The sequence below is a fragment of the Pezoporus occidentalis genome, unplaced genomic scaffold, assembly GCF_034315485.1.
Source record: "Pezoporus occidentalis ecotype Australia unplaced genomic scaffold, CSIRO_AGI_Poc_V1 ctg134, whole genome shotgun sequence".
NCBI lineage: Eukaryota > Metazoa > Chordata > Aves > Psittaciformes > Psittacidae > Pezoporus > Pezoporus occidentalis.
In genome coordinates this window covers 1,625,738-1,644,752 of record NW_026913146.1, presented here as the reverse complement: position 1 = coordinate 1,644,752, position 19,015 = coordinate 1,625,738, and the positions used below count along the sequence as shown (strand labels likewise).

At 36.8% G+C, this 19,015-nt stretch overlaps 1 protein-coding gene across 2 annotated transcripts; it reads right to left on the bottom strand.

Moving 5' to 3' along the window:
- Positions 1-373: 373 nt before the first annotated feature.
- On the bottom strand, positions 374-18,959 carry RPAP3 (RNA polymerase II associated protein 3). 2 transcript variants are annotated; one of them, XM_062609089.1, is made up of 17 exons: positions 18,868-18,959; positions 17,082-17,240; positions 16,581-16,721; positions 15,960-16,082; positions 14,624-14,751; positions 13,909-14,030; positions 13,067-13,137; positions 11,946-12,077; positions 10,064-10,191; positions 7,737-7,858; positions 7,225-7,295; positions 6,964-7,077; positions 5,368-5,579; positions 3,947-4,142; positions 3,403-3,500; positions 1,951-2,051; positions 374-846 (listed from the first exon to the last, which is right to left on the bottom strand). In XM_062609089.1, exons 2-17 carry the CDS (start codon positions 17,232-17,234, stop codon positions 755-757), a joined length of 2,004 nt encoding a protein of 667 aa, XP_062465073.1. In that variant the 5' UTR covers positions 17,235-17,240; positions 18,868-18,959; the 3' UTR covers positions 374-754. The 2 variants fall into 2 exon arrangements, with proteins under 2 accessions (XP_062465073.1, XP_062465074.1); XM_062609090.1 differs by lacking the exon at positions 17,082-17,240 and having other exon boundaries at positions 375-846; positions 18,868-18,955.
- Between the last annotated feature and the right edge of the window lie 56 nt (positions 18,960-19,015).

Genomic DNA, 19,015 nt, shown 5'->3' with positions numbered 1-19,015 from the left:
CTTCCTTGGAGCTTCTTAAGGGCTCTACCTGGCTAGGAATAACTGATCAAAAAGACAAGTTTCATCAGATTATTTTAACAGCACTTTTGAAAGACCACCAGAAGTGGTTTTGCCCTATACCTGTAGTTTAATTCTACAGAATGTCTTCCTTCTATTCTGCAATTAGAGCTGAGGTTCACAGGAATCTCAAGCTACCAATGCTAAAACTCAGCTTGACTAAACTCAAATCAAAGAATAATGGATTTTTTGGCCACCATACCTCATGTTTGCTTTGCACATTGAAGGTTCTGATGTAGTGTACTCTTAGACAAGAATGATTTAGACACCTTATTAAAAAAAAAAATCCTTAAAAATTTAGTATCAATTCAACAGTTTATTTCCTAAAATAAAAAAAACCATGCACATCTGTAATATACACCATTTGATTCTTACTAAAGACATGTTTATAAATACTTTAATTTTAATAAAGATTTCTATCTACAGGTCAAATTCTGAATGCCAAACTGCCCAACTGTTTTTGGGGCAAACATATTCCACTGAAGACAATGTAGCTCTGTATTGTTTCAGGTGCTGGAAAGCAAATGTACCTGCAGAACTAAATAATTATCTCTTCAGGCACTCACCATTTGGCTAAACCAAGCTTAAGAGTTTCATTACTTATACAAAAGCAACAAAATTCCAGTCTTTACAGGCTCCTTCAGCTGATTTCCACATTGAGAAGGCGCAGAAACAAATTTACACATCAGTCATCTCACTAAGAGAAAATACCGTATTTCTTCTCCAATTCTTTGACAGAAGCATCTTTCAATCCCATCTGGTTCACATGATTGAACAATACCTGTGTCACTGTAGAAGAAAATCCCAACATAAACAGTTATTTCTGTGACTTTCACTCTTAAGGTAAATTAGTCCAATTCTTTCCTACGGGAGAGTAAGGTTTGGATTTACAGAGCTGAAATACAAGTGAGTGTTTAGAACTACTAAGAGGATGAAAAAAAATAGCAAAGGGAAGCTCTCATTTTTCTCTGAAGCCTGTGAACTGCCTAACAACATTTCCTTAAACAGGTATATAATCCTGACAACATAAACAGCTTTTATTTTGTTTACTATCTTGACACCATGCCATTAAATGCAGAAGGTAAAAGTTAATGCCAGATGGTAGATAAGGCTTACATCAGGTTAAAGACGTGAATGAAATTTATAAGAGGAATTCACTTGCACTTCAGTATGGCAAACAAGTAATTTTGTTTTAAGGAGATTCACATATCAGTTTTGAAAGTGTAACGGCTATTGGTGAAACTTTGCTGAGACAGTAGGTTTGACATTACTTGGTCCCAAAGAAACGTTTTGTTTGCAGGTGCCTCAACTGTTACACAGGTGATCTGGTGTGATAAAGAAAGAAAATGCTGGAGACAAAAACCCCACACACTTCTATGAAATATGAACTCAAGCCAATATCAACATGAATTACAAATTAAGTGATGCCTCAAGAACAGGACAGAGGACCAGACTGAGTTTGGAAACATTAAGCACTCTTATTGACAACAGTAAAGTCAGGATTGCCAAGAAATTACTGTAAATTGTGGAAACTAATTTGGATACCTTGCATTTTGGATAGAAAATTTCATGCAAAATCATACATTTGTAACATTACCAGCTACAAAAGTGAAATGCTAGTGAAGCCTATTTTATCAGACTAAAATGCAACAGTATTACTGATCAAAACTACAGCTAAATCCTCTTGTTTTTAAGTCTTAAGAATTAAAAAGGAATCAACAGATTTGAGAAAAAAATCATATTAACTTCTAAAACAATCAAGAAGCTAGACAACTAATCTTCACTGATCATTAAATGGAATAAACAACAAGAACAGCACTAAAGTTTATGTATTTCTTGATAGAGTCTACAGTATCAGAAAGCTTGTAAGTTTGTAAGTACTGAATTACTTACTTTTTTTCTCTGTGCCTGACATAAACATTACTGCCATATCAAATCTTTTTAATTCAGATAGCCTCTGAAGGATTTCAAGGATGAGAGATGGCTCCTCTTTCCTGAAGAAGAGTATCAGAAATATAAAAATAACTACTGTTGATTAGAAAGATTCAGTAGCTGCAAGCAATATTAAAAGACTTCGGGAACAAGAAATTAAATGACCAACAAAATTCACTTCTCTGTGTCTAATATTCCCCGCTTTTCATCTTTCTGATTTATTCTTCCATGTGTGAAGCAAAAAGTCAACATCCAGAAATCTTGATGCAAGTATCATTCGGATACAGAGCAAGAATGAAGAAATATAAAACCCTAGACTTATGCAAACTGACTGCTGTTCATATATGAATAGCTACTATATGATTTAGTGGTTACACCTTGCTGTAACATCACCCTATTTATACATATTGGGGTGTGCGAGGTCAGGAAGCAGCCTCTGTGGTCATAGAGGCTCAGCAGAAAGCACATTACAGTTTCCATCATTTTTATCCATACAGAAAATTCCTAGACTGTGTTTGTTCTACATTCTTCTGGTCAACAGTAAACAGTCCCTGTCTTAAAAGCTAACAGCAAATAGTATTTTTCTTTCAGAACTTGACCTGCCTCCCTACAGAAGAAATACATTTTACTTTACTGCACACAATTCAAACTTCCTAAACTTTTTATGCCATACCACCACATGTAGGACCTTATCTCTTGTCATCACACACATGATGGGTATTTACTTTTAAAGAAACTAAAGGAAAGGCAAACATCAGTTTAGATTTGTTTTTCTTCATAAAACACCACCCTAAAAACATTCTGAAGTGTGTGCTCCAAGTAATCCAGACATGCAGTAAGCTGCCTCTGACAGGCAAAATGAACTTTTAGACTCAGCAGCACAGATAGAAATTTCAAATATAATTGTCAGGTCCTTTCTTATCAGAACTTCTAGCTCCAACACACATTTATTACAGGCTACTGTAAAATACTAGCAGGTAATTTAAAGTCAGAATGCATCACAATAAGCATTACACAAAAATGAAACTCTCTATTTTTCTATCTTAAAAAGTTAATATAGAAAGCTAATTTTGTGCAATTATATGTGGTAACAGAACACACAGTAATATGAACAATATTATTCCATACAGTCTGATACTCAATTTCCAAAGCAATGTAGCAGAACTGAATTCAAAACCTATTTATTTCCTTATGTCTTTTCTACCTGATTTTTCAATACATGCTTAATTTCTGAAGAAAGAGAAACTGAATCATTGTAATTATTGTATCATGCAGGCTGGAAATATTTATTTTTAAGCCCAAGGGTGATGCTAGGGAGGAAAAAAAAAACAAAACAAACAAGCCCAAACCAAAAACTCTCCCCCAAAAAAACCAACAGCAATATACAGTGTGAAACAAAAGAGTTAAACTTACTCAATGTAGAAATCATGCAGAATTTTCAGTATCTGGTTAAACAAGTCTGGATCCAAGGATTTCTGGAACAGTTTTGAATAAAGTGAAGGCTCTATTTGCTTTGGAAAAATAAAAATAAAAAAAAAAAAAAGAAAAAAGTAAGATACTTTTAGGAAAAAAAAATTAAAAAAAAATTAAAGCAGTTGAGTCATGAGAAGTGCAATGTCTAATTACCCTAAAAGCATTCATTTGAAAAGTCAGAATTTAACACAGTTACTAATGTATTTAAGTCTTTGGAACATCAGGGCCTATGTCTGAAAGAAGAAACAGATCATGTAGGGACTGTACACAAAGTGAGGTTAAGTGAAGTCAGGGACAAGAGGAGAATTACTCAAATGGGGATCAAACTACTTGGTATTATGTGAAGGCAATTAAAGAAAGGGACTGTTGTACATTGTTAAGATACACTAATCATAGCTACCTTTTCTACCTAAGTTTGACCTATTTCTTCGATGTCAGTTGAAGAAACTGTCCAAGCACTGCCAATCAATACTACATTTCATACCTTCAGGTACAAGTACAGATTTTCTGAGCAGTCTTTCAACTTCCTGAAGTCAGACTCAAGCTGAAAAGAATTTGCAGGAATGGCAGGGATTGCAGAAGCAGATTTAAATGACCTTTTGATTTCTTTTTCTCTCTGTCCATTCAAAGGGAGTGATGAATCCAGTACTGCTGAAATTCCTTTCACACTACCATGAAGCCTGCAGAGAGATTTTAATTTTTTTCTTGATTGTGTTTCAAGGAAATCTTACACTAAGACCTAACTGGAGACCTCTCAACCCACTGAAAGCTAACATACTACCAATGTTTTTAAAACTAATGTATTTTAGTTTAAGCAGGTGCCTAAAAAAAAAAACAAACCAAACCCTAAAAAAAAAACCAAAAAAAAAAAAAAAAAAAAAAACCCCAAAAAAACAAAAAAAAACCCTAACCTTCAGCTTATGGAAGTTTCATGATTCACCTTTTCTAAAAGCCACGAATTTACAAATACTTATACTCAGCCTGTCTCCTTTGTTTCTGGAAATAACTGCATTTTTTTAGTACAGATTTCTACCATACACAGCTGAAAATTAAAAATAATTACATTTTCTGCAATTTCACAACACAAAACACATAACTATGTCAAATGAAGAAACTGCTTTCAACACTGATTACATGCCAAATTTTTTGTCCTACAATTTGTCAGTTAAGTCCATTTATTTTTTAGAAGTTATAAAATGGGTAATATACTTTTTTCTTTCAACATTTCTTCACATTAAAACCATCTGAGCTGGAAAAGTTGTGCGTGGGAGGGTGCTTCTCATAGAAATTCTTCAATCAGAATTCCATAAAAAGTATCTACAGTTAATAGAATTAGGTGATGCCAGTGCAGCAGACATGTAGAGTTTCAACACTTAGCAGGGATAGTTAGGATAGTGGTCTGAAGTTAGGATACTTCAGCCTAGTTTCAGCCAGCTAGACTTGAGTTTGCCTAGCTAATGCAGTAGAACTTGGGAAGTCTGAGCAAACATGAAGTCATCAGCTTCCCGCTAAGTGGAGGAACACAACTCTCACACAACCCGTGTGCAAAGAATGTTTGAACTCTGCTCAAAATCTGCTCTAAAACATTATAAACAAAAATCACAGCTAGGCCAGATGAAGTGCACAAGGAAGAGAGTATGGCGTACAGGAAAATATTATGAACTTCATTATACCAGAATTGTAAAAATAAGACTAGTTTTCCACCTGACACTAAATAGATCATACTTGTGTCAACCACAGCATGATCAGAGGCAAATGTCTAAGAATGGCAGTTTCTTTCAGTTTTTCCTTTTTGATTCAAATTCTCTAAAATATGTTTGATACTTCACCACATGCAGAAATCTGAAATTGAAGATTTCAGCTAAATTTATATTTTAAAAAGAGGATGAGAATTTTTATACTTACTGAAATGCTGATGAATCACTGATTTCTTCTATTTTTAAGTGCTTTGCTTTTGGAATGTCCATTGTACCCAACTGATCATCCTGACCTAGTTTCTCTGTTTTTTCAACAGTCACTGAATTCCTACAGTTCTTGACTAAAGAAGCAGTGCTGGGCAAATCACTGTTTACTGTGTCATCATCGATTTCTTCAATCTCTATTCTTTGCAAAGGCGTCTAAACAAAATACATGTATCATGAGTATAGCCTCAACACCAGTGCATACACATGCCCCACATAAGCAGCTGCACTTACTTTAAAATACAGTCAAGATAAGTAGTTTCACCTGTAGTGGTGCATATGAAAGACATTTTCAAGAAAGATACACAGCCAAAAAAGGAAACTTCTGCATTCCACAGGAAGCCCTGTTACGATCATTTTCTTGCTTTACCCTTATAAACCACGGTATCCTCACTGTAGAGGATCTCAGACTCTGTATTCTATTTTTCCAGTAATAAAAAAACAAACAAAACAAAACTGCAGCTCCCTCTGCAACCCTTGGGCAGCACTAAAAGCACAGACGCTTCATCTATACTTGTTCTGCCTTAAACAGAATAAGGAAAAAAAAAAAAAAAAAAAAATCAACCTAGTATCTCCACTTAATTTAGCAGCCAAACTGAAAACTTTTATAATTGTCTAGAGCATTTCAGCTACTTCACAACAAATTTCATTTAGGTTTCTAAAAAAAAAAAAAAAAGATAAATATATATATATGGTTATACAGAGTGCATTAATACTTCCCCCACCAAAAAAGGATCAAAATAGTCATGTATTCTCTACTAAATCCATGCAAATTAGATGGACAGATCAAGAGCAGAACACTACAGTATTCCGCACAAAGTGTGAGCATGCTCTGCATTTACACAACTCTCTCCGGAATGTATAAAGACTAAGTGTACTAAAAATGGATGCCTAATATATGGAGCTGATATTATTCTCTTTATTATCATATTTTGTCATATGTAATTCATTAATCTTACTATAAGTGCTGATAACTCACAGTCAAAAATATCACTTCTTGAAAGCAAGTACTAGGCTGTTCTACAGTTTACATGGATGAAAACGGAGGCTCAAGGCTCTTGCAGTAGCCATAGATGACACCAGCCTATGGCATGGGTAGGCAACATGTCTTGTTACAATTACAGCTGCTACAGAAACTGCAAACAGCAGATGAAAAGGGAAGTTTACCCAGAGCTTTCTGAAGTCTGCAATCAAACACGTAAACTCAACTGCTACCCCTTTACTCTCAATTGCAATGTAAGCTATGCCCAGGATAGAGCTGTGGGGTTGCTTCCCCATTTCATATTACAGATATACACATACATTGTGTTTTCCAAGTGCAGAACTGCAGGCTGAATGCTCACAGCATGGCTACTGTTACACACACATGGAAATGCTGAAGTTCATGTTCTTGAAAAATATCAAAGGCCTGTAAATTTTGGGCTTTCTGTAGGCAACATGCATCTATTAGGAGTTAGTCTACATAAGTAAGAATTTTATCTTCAAGACCTATTTTTCCCATCATTATAGAAAGCACCTCACTATAAACCAAACAACTTACTGTTGATTTCAGGAGTGATGGATTATGACTCAGTTTCATTATATTTTTTATTTCCGATTCTTTTATCAACACTGCAGGATATTCTCGAGTCCACTGTTCTTTCTCAGCTAATTCCTGAAAAAATGGTAAGTTGTCCAAAAGATTAGAAGTTTGAGGAATAATGACAAGATATGTTGAAAACATTCTACCGCTATAGGCTTACAAAAAAAAACAAAACAAACCAACCCCAAAACCCAATAAAAACCCCACAAGTATACATACATTCCTTATTTTAGTGAGTTCGTTTATTGCTTGTTTATTTCCAGGTTCCAACTTCAGAACAGCCTCAAAATCTACATGGAAAGAAAAAAAAAACAAACAAAAAAACAACAAATAAAAAACTGCAGATATTTCAAGTTACAAAGTACACCTGGTGAATTTTTGTACCTTTTGTTTTCCTTTCAGAGCTCTAAAATTATTAAAGGCAGGTAAGCTATCCTAATACTTATACCATGACACATTTTTCAAACTATTTCTTGCTACTTATTGTAAGTGACAATAGTTGTCATTTAATACAAAACTTCTCCAGTCCTGAAGATACCAACACATAAGACATTATACAGATTCAGTGAAACTCACCAAAACCCAATCATTCTTAATGCTTGTATGATAACCTCAATTAATCAGCAATTGATTAAATTGCTACTAGAAGATTAAAAAAATTAAAAAAAAAATAAAAAATCAGGATGTTCTTATCTCTTACCCAACACATTCAGGATAATTCAAAGTCTTACCTTGCACAGCTTCTTTTAGCTTTCCAAGAGCAACTCTGGCAGCTCCTCTTCTGGCAAAGGCTTTAGAATAAGAGGCATCTAAGCGCAGAGCTTGTGTACAGTCATTTTCTGCCTCTTCATATCTCAGGGAAAGAACAGTACAAAATTAATAGTTTCAAGAGTTCCAACTGAAATGGCACAGCTACCCAAAACAATTAAAACATAAAGTCGTATCTTAATTACACTGAGCTAGAATGTAAAGTAAAGTGAACGCATAAAATATGATTTCTCAGCACACTGAAATTTCAGCCAAATATCCTGGTATCTCACGACACACTGCTGAATCTTTTTATTATCACAGAGAAATTCACTTCCCCCATGAAAATAAATGCTTAAAGCCTGTCAGAATCTACTTTAAACATTAAGCCTTAAAAAGAAGTCGGCATCAGAGCTTTTTGCTACTGTAAAACAGGAAGGCCATTACAAACATATTAACAGAGAGAGGGGAAAAAAGGAAAGGAGAAGCAAGCATATAGGAGATTAAAATTCTCTACATCTGAATTCCTGTGACTTGTCCCAAGATATTTCAGAATAACAGGTCAGTATATCCTTGCATTAAAGTCATTCGCTTCACTGTAAGATCAAATTTCCTCATCCCAGCTATATTTAGTTATATTAGATTATGATATCACTATGTGCATATTAAACTTTTCATTCATTTCTCTTCTCCTCCTTCAATCTATCATTAAATTCATAAAAACAGCTTTGGGGTTTGTTTTTTTTTAGTTCTTACTAGTTCTAGAGTTTTGTAAGAACATCAGTGAGCTTCTGCTGCATTGTTTGGTCCTCTTTGAAATGCAAAGACCCACAATACATACACAGATTTATCATACAGAATTGAATTTCTTGCTTGGTCATTCAATTAAGGTATCACTTCCTCTGATACTCTACAAACATTATTTGCATTATGATGTCGTCTGTGGTTTCAGTACTAAATTACAAATGTTTTGTCAGAAATACTACCTGTGCAATTTATTTTGTAATCTAATAATTTGAGATCAGTATCTCCACAGACACCCAGCCACATCATGTTGAAACAGATGACCAACATAATGCTCATCTCTCTGCTGCTCATGCTACCAGTTTAAAAGGTTTAAACTACCATGCCATCAAGGAGTGGAAAAGAGAAAAAAATTAAGATTTCAAAAACAGTCATGTGGAATTTCTCTCATTTGCTAGGAGCATGCATTTCCTACTGTTATGGGATTATCTGAATTAAGCTTAACTAAAAATAAACTACACATACATGTCTCCATTAGTGGAGTTAAAGAAAAATACTTTAAAAAGATGACTACTTCCAAAAAGGCTCCTGTCCATTCCCTTTGAAGTCAGAAGTTATAATCCAGTTCTTTTTACACTGCAACATTTTATAGCTGACTGGGGTTTATAGTCAAAAAAGACAAAGTTTTGGGCAGGTCCTTCAAGAAAAGTGAATATATATCTTTCTATATAAATAAAAGAAAGAAAACAAATCAAACTTAAGTAACTATAATTTCATACTGACGCTATTCTATTACCTCAGAACTTATTTCCTGTGAAATGCATTGTAAAATTACACATATTGAGTTATTCTCTCCCCCTTACTGTTTTCAATATGATTTATTCTATACTGAATTCTGAGTATAATTAGGAATGACAGTAACTAAATGTCCTGGGCTCAGCAGTAGCAGTCATGTTTCTCCTTCTTGGTAGCTGGTGCAGTGCAGTGTTTTGACTTTCAGCTCGGGAACAGAGCTGATAACAAGGATGTTTTGGTTTGGCCAAGGACTTTGTGAGCCTCATGCTCTGCCAGGGAGGAGGGGAAGCCAGGAGGAAGCAGAGACAGGACACCTGACCCAAACTGACCAAAGAGGTATTCCATACCACAGCACGTCATGCCCAGGATGCAACGGGGAGTTAGCCGGAAGGGCTGGGAGACTGCAGGGTTGGAGGAGGTATCGGTCGGAGCTTGGTCGGGCTGGGGGGGGAGAGTTATCAGTCGGCTGGTGGTGAGATGATGTATTCTCTTCCCTTGTTATTTCCTTTATCATTATTATCATTGGTGGTAGCAGTAGTGATTTGTGTTATACCTTAGTTACTAAACTGTTCTTATCTCAACCCGGGGGAGTTGCATTCTTTTCGATTCTCCTCTCCGTCCCTCCAAGCAACAGGGGGAGGGCAAGAAAGTGGGGGAAGTGAGTGAACGAGTTACCTGACTGGGTTTAAACCACGATACTAAACCTGAGTGAAAATCTACTGGATCATTCTTCTATCTAGCTCATCACAAAGTAACGTGCAATCCCACTTACTTTTCAATCTTTAGATAGGCCATGGCTCTGTTAGCTGGCAGAAGCGCATTGGTGCCATCTGCTGCTATACCACGGGTATAACAGTCTATTGCAGCCTCGTATTTTCCTTCTTTGAAATAACAATTGCCCTGTAATATTTAGGTTAGAAAAAATATTGTTGAGAAACATCTAGAGCAATGAGCTTTTAACCTTTTTAGTAGAAAGGGTCACAATATCAGGAATGTGGATCACAAAGAACACCCACATCTGGGCCAGTATTTATTGGAATATTTTTTCATATCTAAGCTGGGAGGCAGACCACAAAAAATACCTTAATTCTTTCTAGCACTTCAAGGATATAAAAAGTTTTGCTGCATACACAGTTTAAGTGCAGACATACAAATCAATAACTTGTGATTTACCTTTATGCTGGATGTGCAGAATACGCCACCCTGTGCCTCCTGAATTTAAACACATGCTGAACAAAGCTGAACCTATACAACTCCCCTTTCAAAAGCTGTGCAAATCTATCTTTATCCTGCCACATTCATGAAACTGTTATCCTCAAATATTACTTGGGCCCAAATGTTGCTTTTGTTTTCCAGTTAATGCTCCATACAACAAAATTACATCATTGTGTTTCCAAGAAACTAAAACTATCTTTTGCTTCTCAGTACTAATATAAAGCCATGTATTATCTTTGATACTACTCTACTCACTGGCAAAAAAGCAAAGGGCACAATTCAGACTTGAAAGGATCCATGTTGCCAGGAACAGGCCCACAGTGAGTCAATGAATGAAGTACTGCACTGCGCTGAAATTTCTCTTCTGTAGCTTCAAACTTTCGTTTCTTTTACGCACTTAACATGTGCTGTCAGTCTTTTCCTATTAATTAGGTCTTACAACCAGTATAGGAAGCCTGAATATTGATAAAAACTCCTAAATTAAATAGCTAGGTAAAAGAACAAAAAGAAAATTGTTTTACTTGATAATGTTATTTCTTAATTGCAACAGTGAGGAGAGGGAAAAATCAATATGCCAATTGTGAGTTAAGACCATGTTTCCAAAAATACATTTTTATTGTCATTGTTGCCTGCACCCCCTGAAGTCCTTTCTATAACTATTTTTCACCATGTAACCAGAAGTTTGAAACACCAAAACCAGCGCACAACTCTACCTGGACAAGCAAGGGTTAAGATGCCTATAGTACCAGAGAAATGGGATCTCTGTAAAATACAGTTCAAGTTCTACTTATCCTGGTACATATTTGAAATTTTCTTATACAATTTGGCCTGCAAAAGCTACCTTGTATAATTATTCCTCCAGAAGAGTCCAAAGAGAATCCACTGTCCCCCCTCCCTATAAAATCCCAAATGGGAAACACTTAAGATTGTATCAAGGACACTGTACTTAAGTTAAAGACAATATCAGGTTTAATTTACACATTTACATAGCTCACAGAATCATAGGATGGTTAGGGTTGGGAAGGACCCCAATATAATCTAGTTTCAACCCCCTTCCCATTGGAAGGGACACCTCGCACTAGGACATGTCACCCAAGACTCTATACAATCTGGCCTTGAACAACTGCAAGGGATGAAGCAATCGCCACTGCTTTGGGCAACCTGTTCCAGTGCCTCACAACCCTTACAGTCAAGAATTTCTTCCTTACATCTAACCTGAACTTCCCTGTTTAAGTTTGAACCCATCCCCACTTGCCTTATTGCTACAATCCCTAATGAGGTCTCTCTCCAGCATCCTTTTAGGCCCTTGTCAGATACTGCAAGGCTGCTATGAGGTCTCCAGGCAGCCTTCTCTTCTCCAGGCTGAACAGCCCCACCACACGACTTTTCTTTGCAACAGCACAACACAAGACCTTTTTTAGTTCTTTCCTGTGACTTACCATATCTTTTTCTGTAATAGCCTTCTGCTTGAGCTGTTGGCGTTCAATGCGCTGCTTCTCTTCATCTGTTAATTCAGGTCTGACCATTTTATCAAATTCTTTCTGTTCCGAGCTTTCTTTTGATGACAGAGCCTGCAAAGATACAATTTTTTTCCTCAGTATTTCTCCCACTTACACATTTTCAGAAGATAAACAACAATAAATACGAAATGTTTAAGATGCAAAAAAAGCATCTTAACAGAAGTGCCTGTGTTGTAAGCAGAATGCAAATTGAAGAAACCGTCCTAAACTTGAAAATGTGTTTTTATGAGGGACTGAGAGTCAAGACTGTTACTCGGTAAATTAAAAGTATGCGATTTCTAAAACACTATGTAAGATGACCCATGGAATCTGTCTTTACATACATTCCAATTCACAAATCATTTATTTATTCAATTACTGAAGACTTCGGTCTTGATTATGAATATACAATTTTCAGGCGCTTTCAAAACTACAGTTGACGAGGTATAAGGATATTCACACTAACAGCAACAGGTGAGCTTGTATTTACTAGTCATCATGATCAGCAGTCTCTCCCTGTTGTGACAGGGATCAGACATGCATCAGCATATTATGTTCTGCTAGGCTTAAACCCACTTTCTGATTCGGCAGACCACAGCAATCAGTGGGACCACAATCAAGCTAGCAAAAAAAACCATACAGGTTCTCTCAAATGTAGTGCTACTTTGTACAAAAATACTAAGCATGACTGAAAAAACATTATCACAGAAGGCAGAGAAACATCTGAAGGAAGAGACAAAAAAAAAAAACACCACCCCCACCCCCCCCAAAAATAACCAAACAAAAAACAAACACAACAACCATCCCCCCCAAACAGAAAACCCACACTGATGTTGGTGCACGTATCCAGTCTTAGTCTGACAATCCACTATTACACTGATGTTTGCATACATGCTAGTTAATCCAGAAGAAACTCAATTACATATTTTAACCTTACTGAACTTCAAATGCCAGAAAAAGCATGAGATTTCATTGAATTCTACTGTTATAAACAGAAGTTGATACAAATATAAATTGAACGGGGTGTATTAACTTATGCTAGAGACTATTAACTTTATTACCTGATCAATTTTCTTCAGTTCATTTTTTGCTTCAAAGTTGTTTGCATCCAGCTCTAAAACTTTTTCATAATCTATCAAACGATCAGAAAACTATGTTTAAGGTTAGATTTACAGAATACTAACCAGAATATAAAGTAAGAACACTCTTTCTGAGATTACCCTTTTTTGTAGTTACCCCAGAAGCCCAAAATACGGCAAGCAACACATCATAGAATGGTTTGGGTTAGAAAGGACCTTAAAGATCATCTTGTTCCAACCTCACTGCCACTGGCAAGAACACCTTCCACTAGACCAGGCTGCTCAAAGCCCCATCCAACCTGACCTTGAACACTGCCAGGGATAGGGCAGCACAGCTTGCCTGAGCAAGCTGGTCCAGTGTCTCATTACCCCCAAAGTGAAGAATTTCCTTCTAATACACATTCTAAATCAACCCTCACTGTCAGTTTAAAACCACTCCACTTTGCCCTATCACTACATGCCCTTGTAAAATGTCCCTCTCCAGATTTCTCTTAGGCCTCTTTTAGGTACCGGAAAGCTACAAGAAGGTGTTCCCAGAGCCTTCTCTCATTTTTGCAGCCCTCCTCTGAAGTTACTTTGCAGGTCCACATTCTTATGTTGGGCAACATTTAAAGCTAAATTATTCTAGAACTACTACTCCTTACAGCTATCATTCAGATTTGCTGCTTGATTTTTACCTTGCCAGAAGAATACGCAATATGTTTGTTGGTTTTTTTTTAATGGGAAATAAAAATTAAATTCCTAAACCAATAAGTACGTTGCACAACCTTAATCAAGCAGACATGGGAATAGTTTGTACATATTTTAAGGAAAGAAAGACCCACCTTCCTTAGCACCTTGAAGATTTTTCAAAGCGAAGCGAGCAGCCCCTCTTCTGGCATAAGCCTTTGTGTAATTTTTATCTAAGGCAAGTGCTAAATTGCAGTCAGATTCTGCAACAGAAAACCTATCAAAAATATGAACAAGTTAGTTTGGACACATCTAGGTAACAAACCCTAAAACTTAAGCAATTTAGCTTATTCTGGCTCTCTCTAAAGTAGAAATCTTAAATGCTTTAGAAGGAGCATAGAATGAGTATTTAAACATGTCTCAATTCAGACTACATCAAGACAGGAAAGAAAACAAAGGTCAACAACATTTACTGCCATAGAAGGAATAACCAAATCTCCTGTACTGTTTCTTCTCCCCAGATAAATCAAAGCCTTAGAAATAGAACTCCGTGAAATGAAAAGACAAATTAGACAGTGAACTTTCTCCTTTTTTTTTTTCCCTTTTTCTTTAAGTTTTACACAGACTTAAACAGCATATGGTGAATTTGTAGTAGAAAGCAGAGGAAAAAAAGATAAAAGAGACTACCAGATTCCTTATCCTGATGATTCCTATTTTACTTTGAAACGGCAAAGCAGGTAGCAACAGCAGTCTTAAATAGACTTAATCACAGTATGGTAAGTAATATAATCAAGACTTAAAATCAAACAAAAATATCTGAAGGTAGCATTTCAAAGAAGAAAATACTATGGATTTAACTTGAAATCTTACTTTTTCATTCTGTAAAAAGCTGACGCTCTGTTTGTGGGCAATACTGGATTATATGGATCAAAATGCATTCCTCTAGTGTAGCATTTTATAGCATCATCAAACTTTCCTTGTTTGAAGTAGATATTACCCTGTGAATAGAAAAAAAAAAAAAAAGTATTTTTAGAAAGTTACCATACTTTGACAGACACATTGGTTGTTGGGTTTTCTTTCCACCAGAAATCAGCAAAAAAAAAACAACAAAAAAAAAGTACCAAAACCAACAAAGCTTGTATTTTAGAACTTTTTAAACATTTCTCACAAGTGCACTGCTTTACTGTGAAACATTTCTTTCAACTAAGAATATTTTAAGTACTGCATATTAAATATTTCTGATTAATGCAATAACAAGAGTTTTATTATATACTGATTTTCAGTATCTGTAGGTCATTTCTAGAAGCCTATAATAAGCACATACATAACTGCTTAAATTAAATTAGAGAAGTACTGAAGTTTGAGATGTGGCACCTTTCCTTTCCAGGGTAAAGATTTTCATTGCTGCCTCCTTTGGGACATAACTCTTATGTGTGCCCAAATGCTTCACTGCACCCAAGATAATAATGGTCAAAGACATCCAAATTTCTCAGCCCAGACTGCAGATTATATACATCAAGGAATTTCCATGGCAGCAGGGAAAACACAGATGTATGCAGCGGACAGTAAAAACCAAAAAGAAAGAAACTCTACTGAAGAAAAGTATGGACCTACAGATGGTGTTAGGTGATTGCTTGTAAACAAAGAAGTTTCTCAGAACCACAGAAGCTGCTATACAGCTTAGCCTCTCACATGGCAATGAAGAATGAGATAGCTGTTGCAGTATTCCACTTGCAAAATAAGGTAAAACTGAATTGGTACAAACTTGCCATTACCAAGGCAAGGAAGGCATACAAGTTTACCCATCATTCCCAGATGTACTGGCTTCACAAATGGATTAATCTTAAAATCTTGGGGATTTAGGTTGGGGCATTCAGACCTTGTGCTCAGATAAACACTAGTTTGATCCTTATGACAGTTCCATGCAGAAATATAACTTATCAAAGAACAAAAACCACCAACATATTAATCATCATAAGCATACATTAAGCAAAGTCTAACAGGCTTTGCTGCAATTGGTGATGAGAAGAAACAGAAATACAGTGAGTTTTCTATTTTGGAATAACAGGCAGACAAAAATAAAACATCCAAATGGGCGATTCTTCCACCAGAAGTGTGGTCTCAGTGGACAATCTTTTAAAAGAAACTGGAAGTGCTCCTAGGGCTAAACTGCTACTTGGCAAATAAATATTTATAATCCTATAACCTTTTCCTTCTCTGCAAGAGCCTTTTTTGTATCTATACGAATTCCATCTTCTTCAGAGTCTGATTCTGGAGATACAGAATCATGCGTACTATCTTCTTTATCAAGTTCTTCAAGTATCTTATCCTGAAAACAAATAAAATAAAATATTACCTCCATTATATTTTAACAATACAAAAATAATACGAGACAGACTTTAGGAGAATTAGTAATGGGTTTTTAAAAATCTCTACTGGTTAAGTCCTCTTTATTAAGGAGTATTCCATACTTCAAAAGTGGGAGATCTATCCTCTGATACTGCCAGCTGCGTTTAGTCTTGTGTTCTATTAGAATGATGACCTCCTAAGAGATCTATCCTTAATCCATTTCTTTTTTTTTCCCCTTAAAATCAAATTCAATCTAGTGGGTGAGAGCACAGCCAATGGAAAACTCAAGTATTTCTCAATTTTATGGATTTTAAGCACATAACATTTCTGGGAGAAAGCTATTTTCATGTTCATACAGTACCCAGCACAGAAGGATGCTGACGCATGGACTGAACTCTCAAGCACTGTAACAAAATCTTATTTAAAACAGAATTAACTGGGGACAAGACTCAGTTAATATGCAAATGTTCTGACTTACCACATCGAGTTTTCCCCATGCTTCATAATCATAAGACTTGATCTTGTTTTTCTTGTTTTCCTCAGTGGTTATCTTTGAAGTGACTTTACTTTTGCTTTTCTTCTTTTTCTTAAAAGCCTTGTTTCGAATTGGTGGCAAATTCTGAATTGAAATAAGTAATTATGATAATATGATAAAACAGATGTGTGAAAGTCACTTGTATTGAAGCACCTACAGCACCTGTAATCAGATATAGTATTCTTCTAGATCTACATGGAACTGACTGAAAATTTACTGGCCCACCACCTCCAGATGCTACTGCCTCACAGCTCTGTTGCTGGAAGAATTTACAGGGCAATCTGTGGTCTACTATGCATGAGGAACAAGTCAGCTGAGCTAGCTCATACATTCTATTCAGATATTTTAAGTCAACATATGTAATTTTGCTGAAGCAGGAAGTAATCATCATAAATGCTATTACATTATTAATAGCCGAGTTAACAGTGGTCTTGTGACTTTTACCTCTCCCGAGACACCGCTCTGCTTCCTTAGTTCAGAATCCACTTCTTTAATATCTTTTTCCCAGCTCTCCAATTCTCTCATAAAATCCTGCAGCTCTTCAGCATTTTGCTTCACTTGCAGCTGTAGTTCTATCGCTTTATTTGGAGCACTCATTGTAAGCTGCCAAATTTCACCAAAAAAAAAAAAAAAAGAACTTTCTAAAGAAAATTTGAAAGTATGCACTGAAAGAAGCTAGCTACTTCAAAATCAAGAAGTTTGACATTCAAGACACGCTTCCCAACAGTCTAAGAGAAATGTTAAATACTAAAAGCCTAAGAAGAAACACAATTTAAATGCCTTTAAAAAAAAACAAGGGAAGCCCTGTTATTCAGATAAAACAAAGTATATCATAATAAACAAGTAATGCTTTCCTAACTAGGTGTAAGGTAAAGTGCCTAACAAGCCAATGACAATCCTGAGAGATTACAAAGTCACCTTAATTTAAAGCAATTTCTGAAGTACTCCCCAGCTGTTTAACACATTACCATTCAAGTTTTAACTGAAAAATGACCCCTAAGTTATACAGGATACCTTGTACCTGAACAGAAACAAAACAGCTGACAAACCAACTCCCAGAAGCACTTTCAGCCTGTAAAAGCATGCTTAAATACGCACATAATTTTAGCATGGAAACAGTAAAAATATGAAGTGTTTTCTTATTAAGCCTCGTGAATTATAAGTCCAAAATATCCTCTGAATGAGTCTGCATGAGCCAAAGTAATGATTTCTGCAATACACTGTGCTGTCTATAACTATGGACAGGAGTCTCAAAAGATGGAAAAACATGCTGCATGACTAGTGAACTGATGCTACCAAAGCAGAAATGTTTTTCCACCATCAAGTAGCCAAGTAGATGCCCCACTGTATCAGCTGCACTTTTCGCTAGTTTATATGTATGAGGCAACATGCTTACCTCTAGCAATGTATTTTTCGCAAAATCTTCTAAATACCTGGTCTATTAAAAAAAGAAATGTGGAAAGAGACTTTAGATGAAACCAAAAATGTATATTATTCACGAGTTTAGGTGTTTACTGTATTTTTTCCACCTACAGCTTTTGCCCCATGCTGAGCTGTCTCTGCAATACTCAGCCAGTAATTCCATGAAACCTGGCCATAGACATACTGAATATTCTATACAGCCTACTACGCCCTGGCCAACAGTAGTTAGAAAAAGATACATCAAAAGATGTAAGAAACTAGGTTGTGATCTGCTGAACTTTTCTTTTTGCCGTCACTGACTAAAATAATGTTCTTTATACGTGTGAAATTCTAGCAGTTTGTTTCCTGGCACCCATAAGTGACTTACAGAAGTGTGAAATGAAAGCTTGCTCCTGCTTCCCGCTAGTCTAACATTGCTGCACACAGGTTAGCAACGGCCTCACTCGTCGACAACCGGCTCCTCTTAGCTCAACTCTCACACACCCTTTAAGGCGATTTTACTTCTTCCTTCACCTGACCCAACACCCGAGGGCAGCCGCATCACCCCAGAGACCTGGCCGAACCTGCACCCAGCGGGCCATAGCGGAGCGGGCCCCGAGGCTGCGCCACGGGAGGCCCCACTGCAGTTTCACTACCTGCCTCTCCGCCGCCCCAGCGTTACGAAGTCCTCACTCCTTCAGGGTAGGCTCTCCACAGGCTCCACCTCGCCACGCCACTACGCGCGGACAAGCCGCCTATGGGCCACGGAGAACTAGCACCGGGCCGACTGCAGCACAACTCCACACCCCCAGTCCTACAGCGGCCTCACCTGTACCGAGTCCCGCCTCTTTCTGCTGCCGCCAGACGCCTTCCACACGCGGGCGGGCCTCCTCCCAGAATGCAGCGCGACCCCCCGGCACACCTAACCGGCACCCCAAGAGCCCCGCGGCGGCAGCGGCACAGCGCGGCAAGGGAAG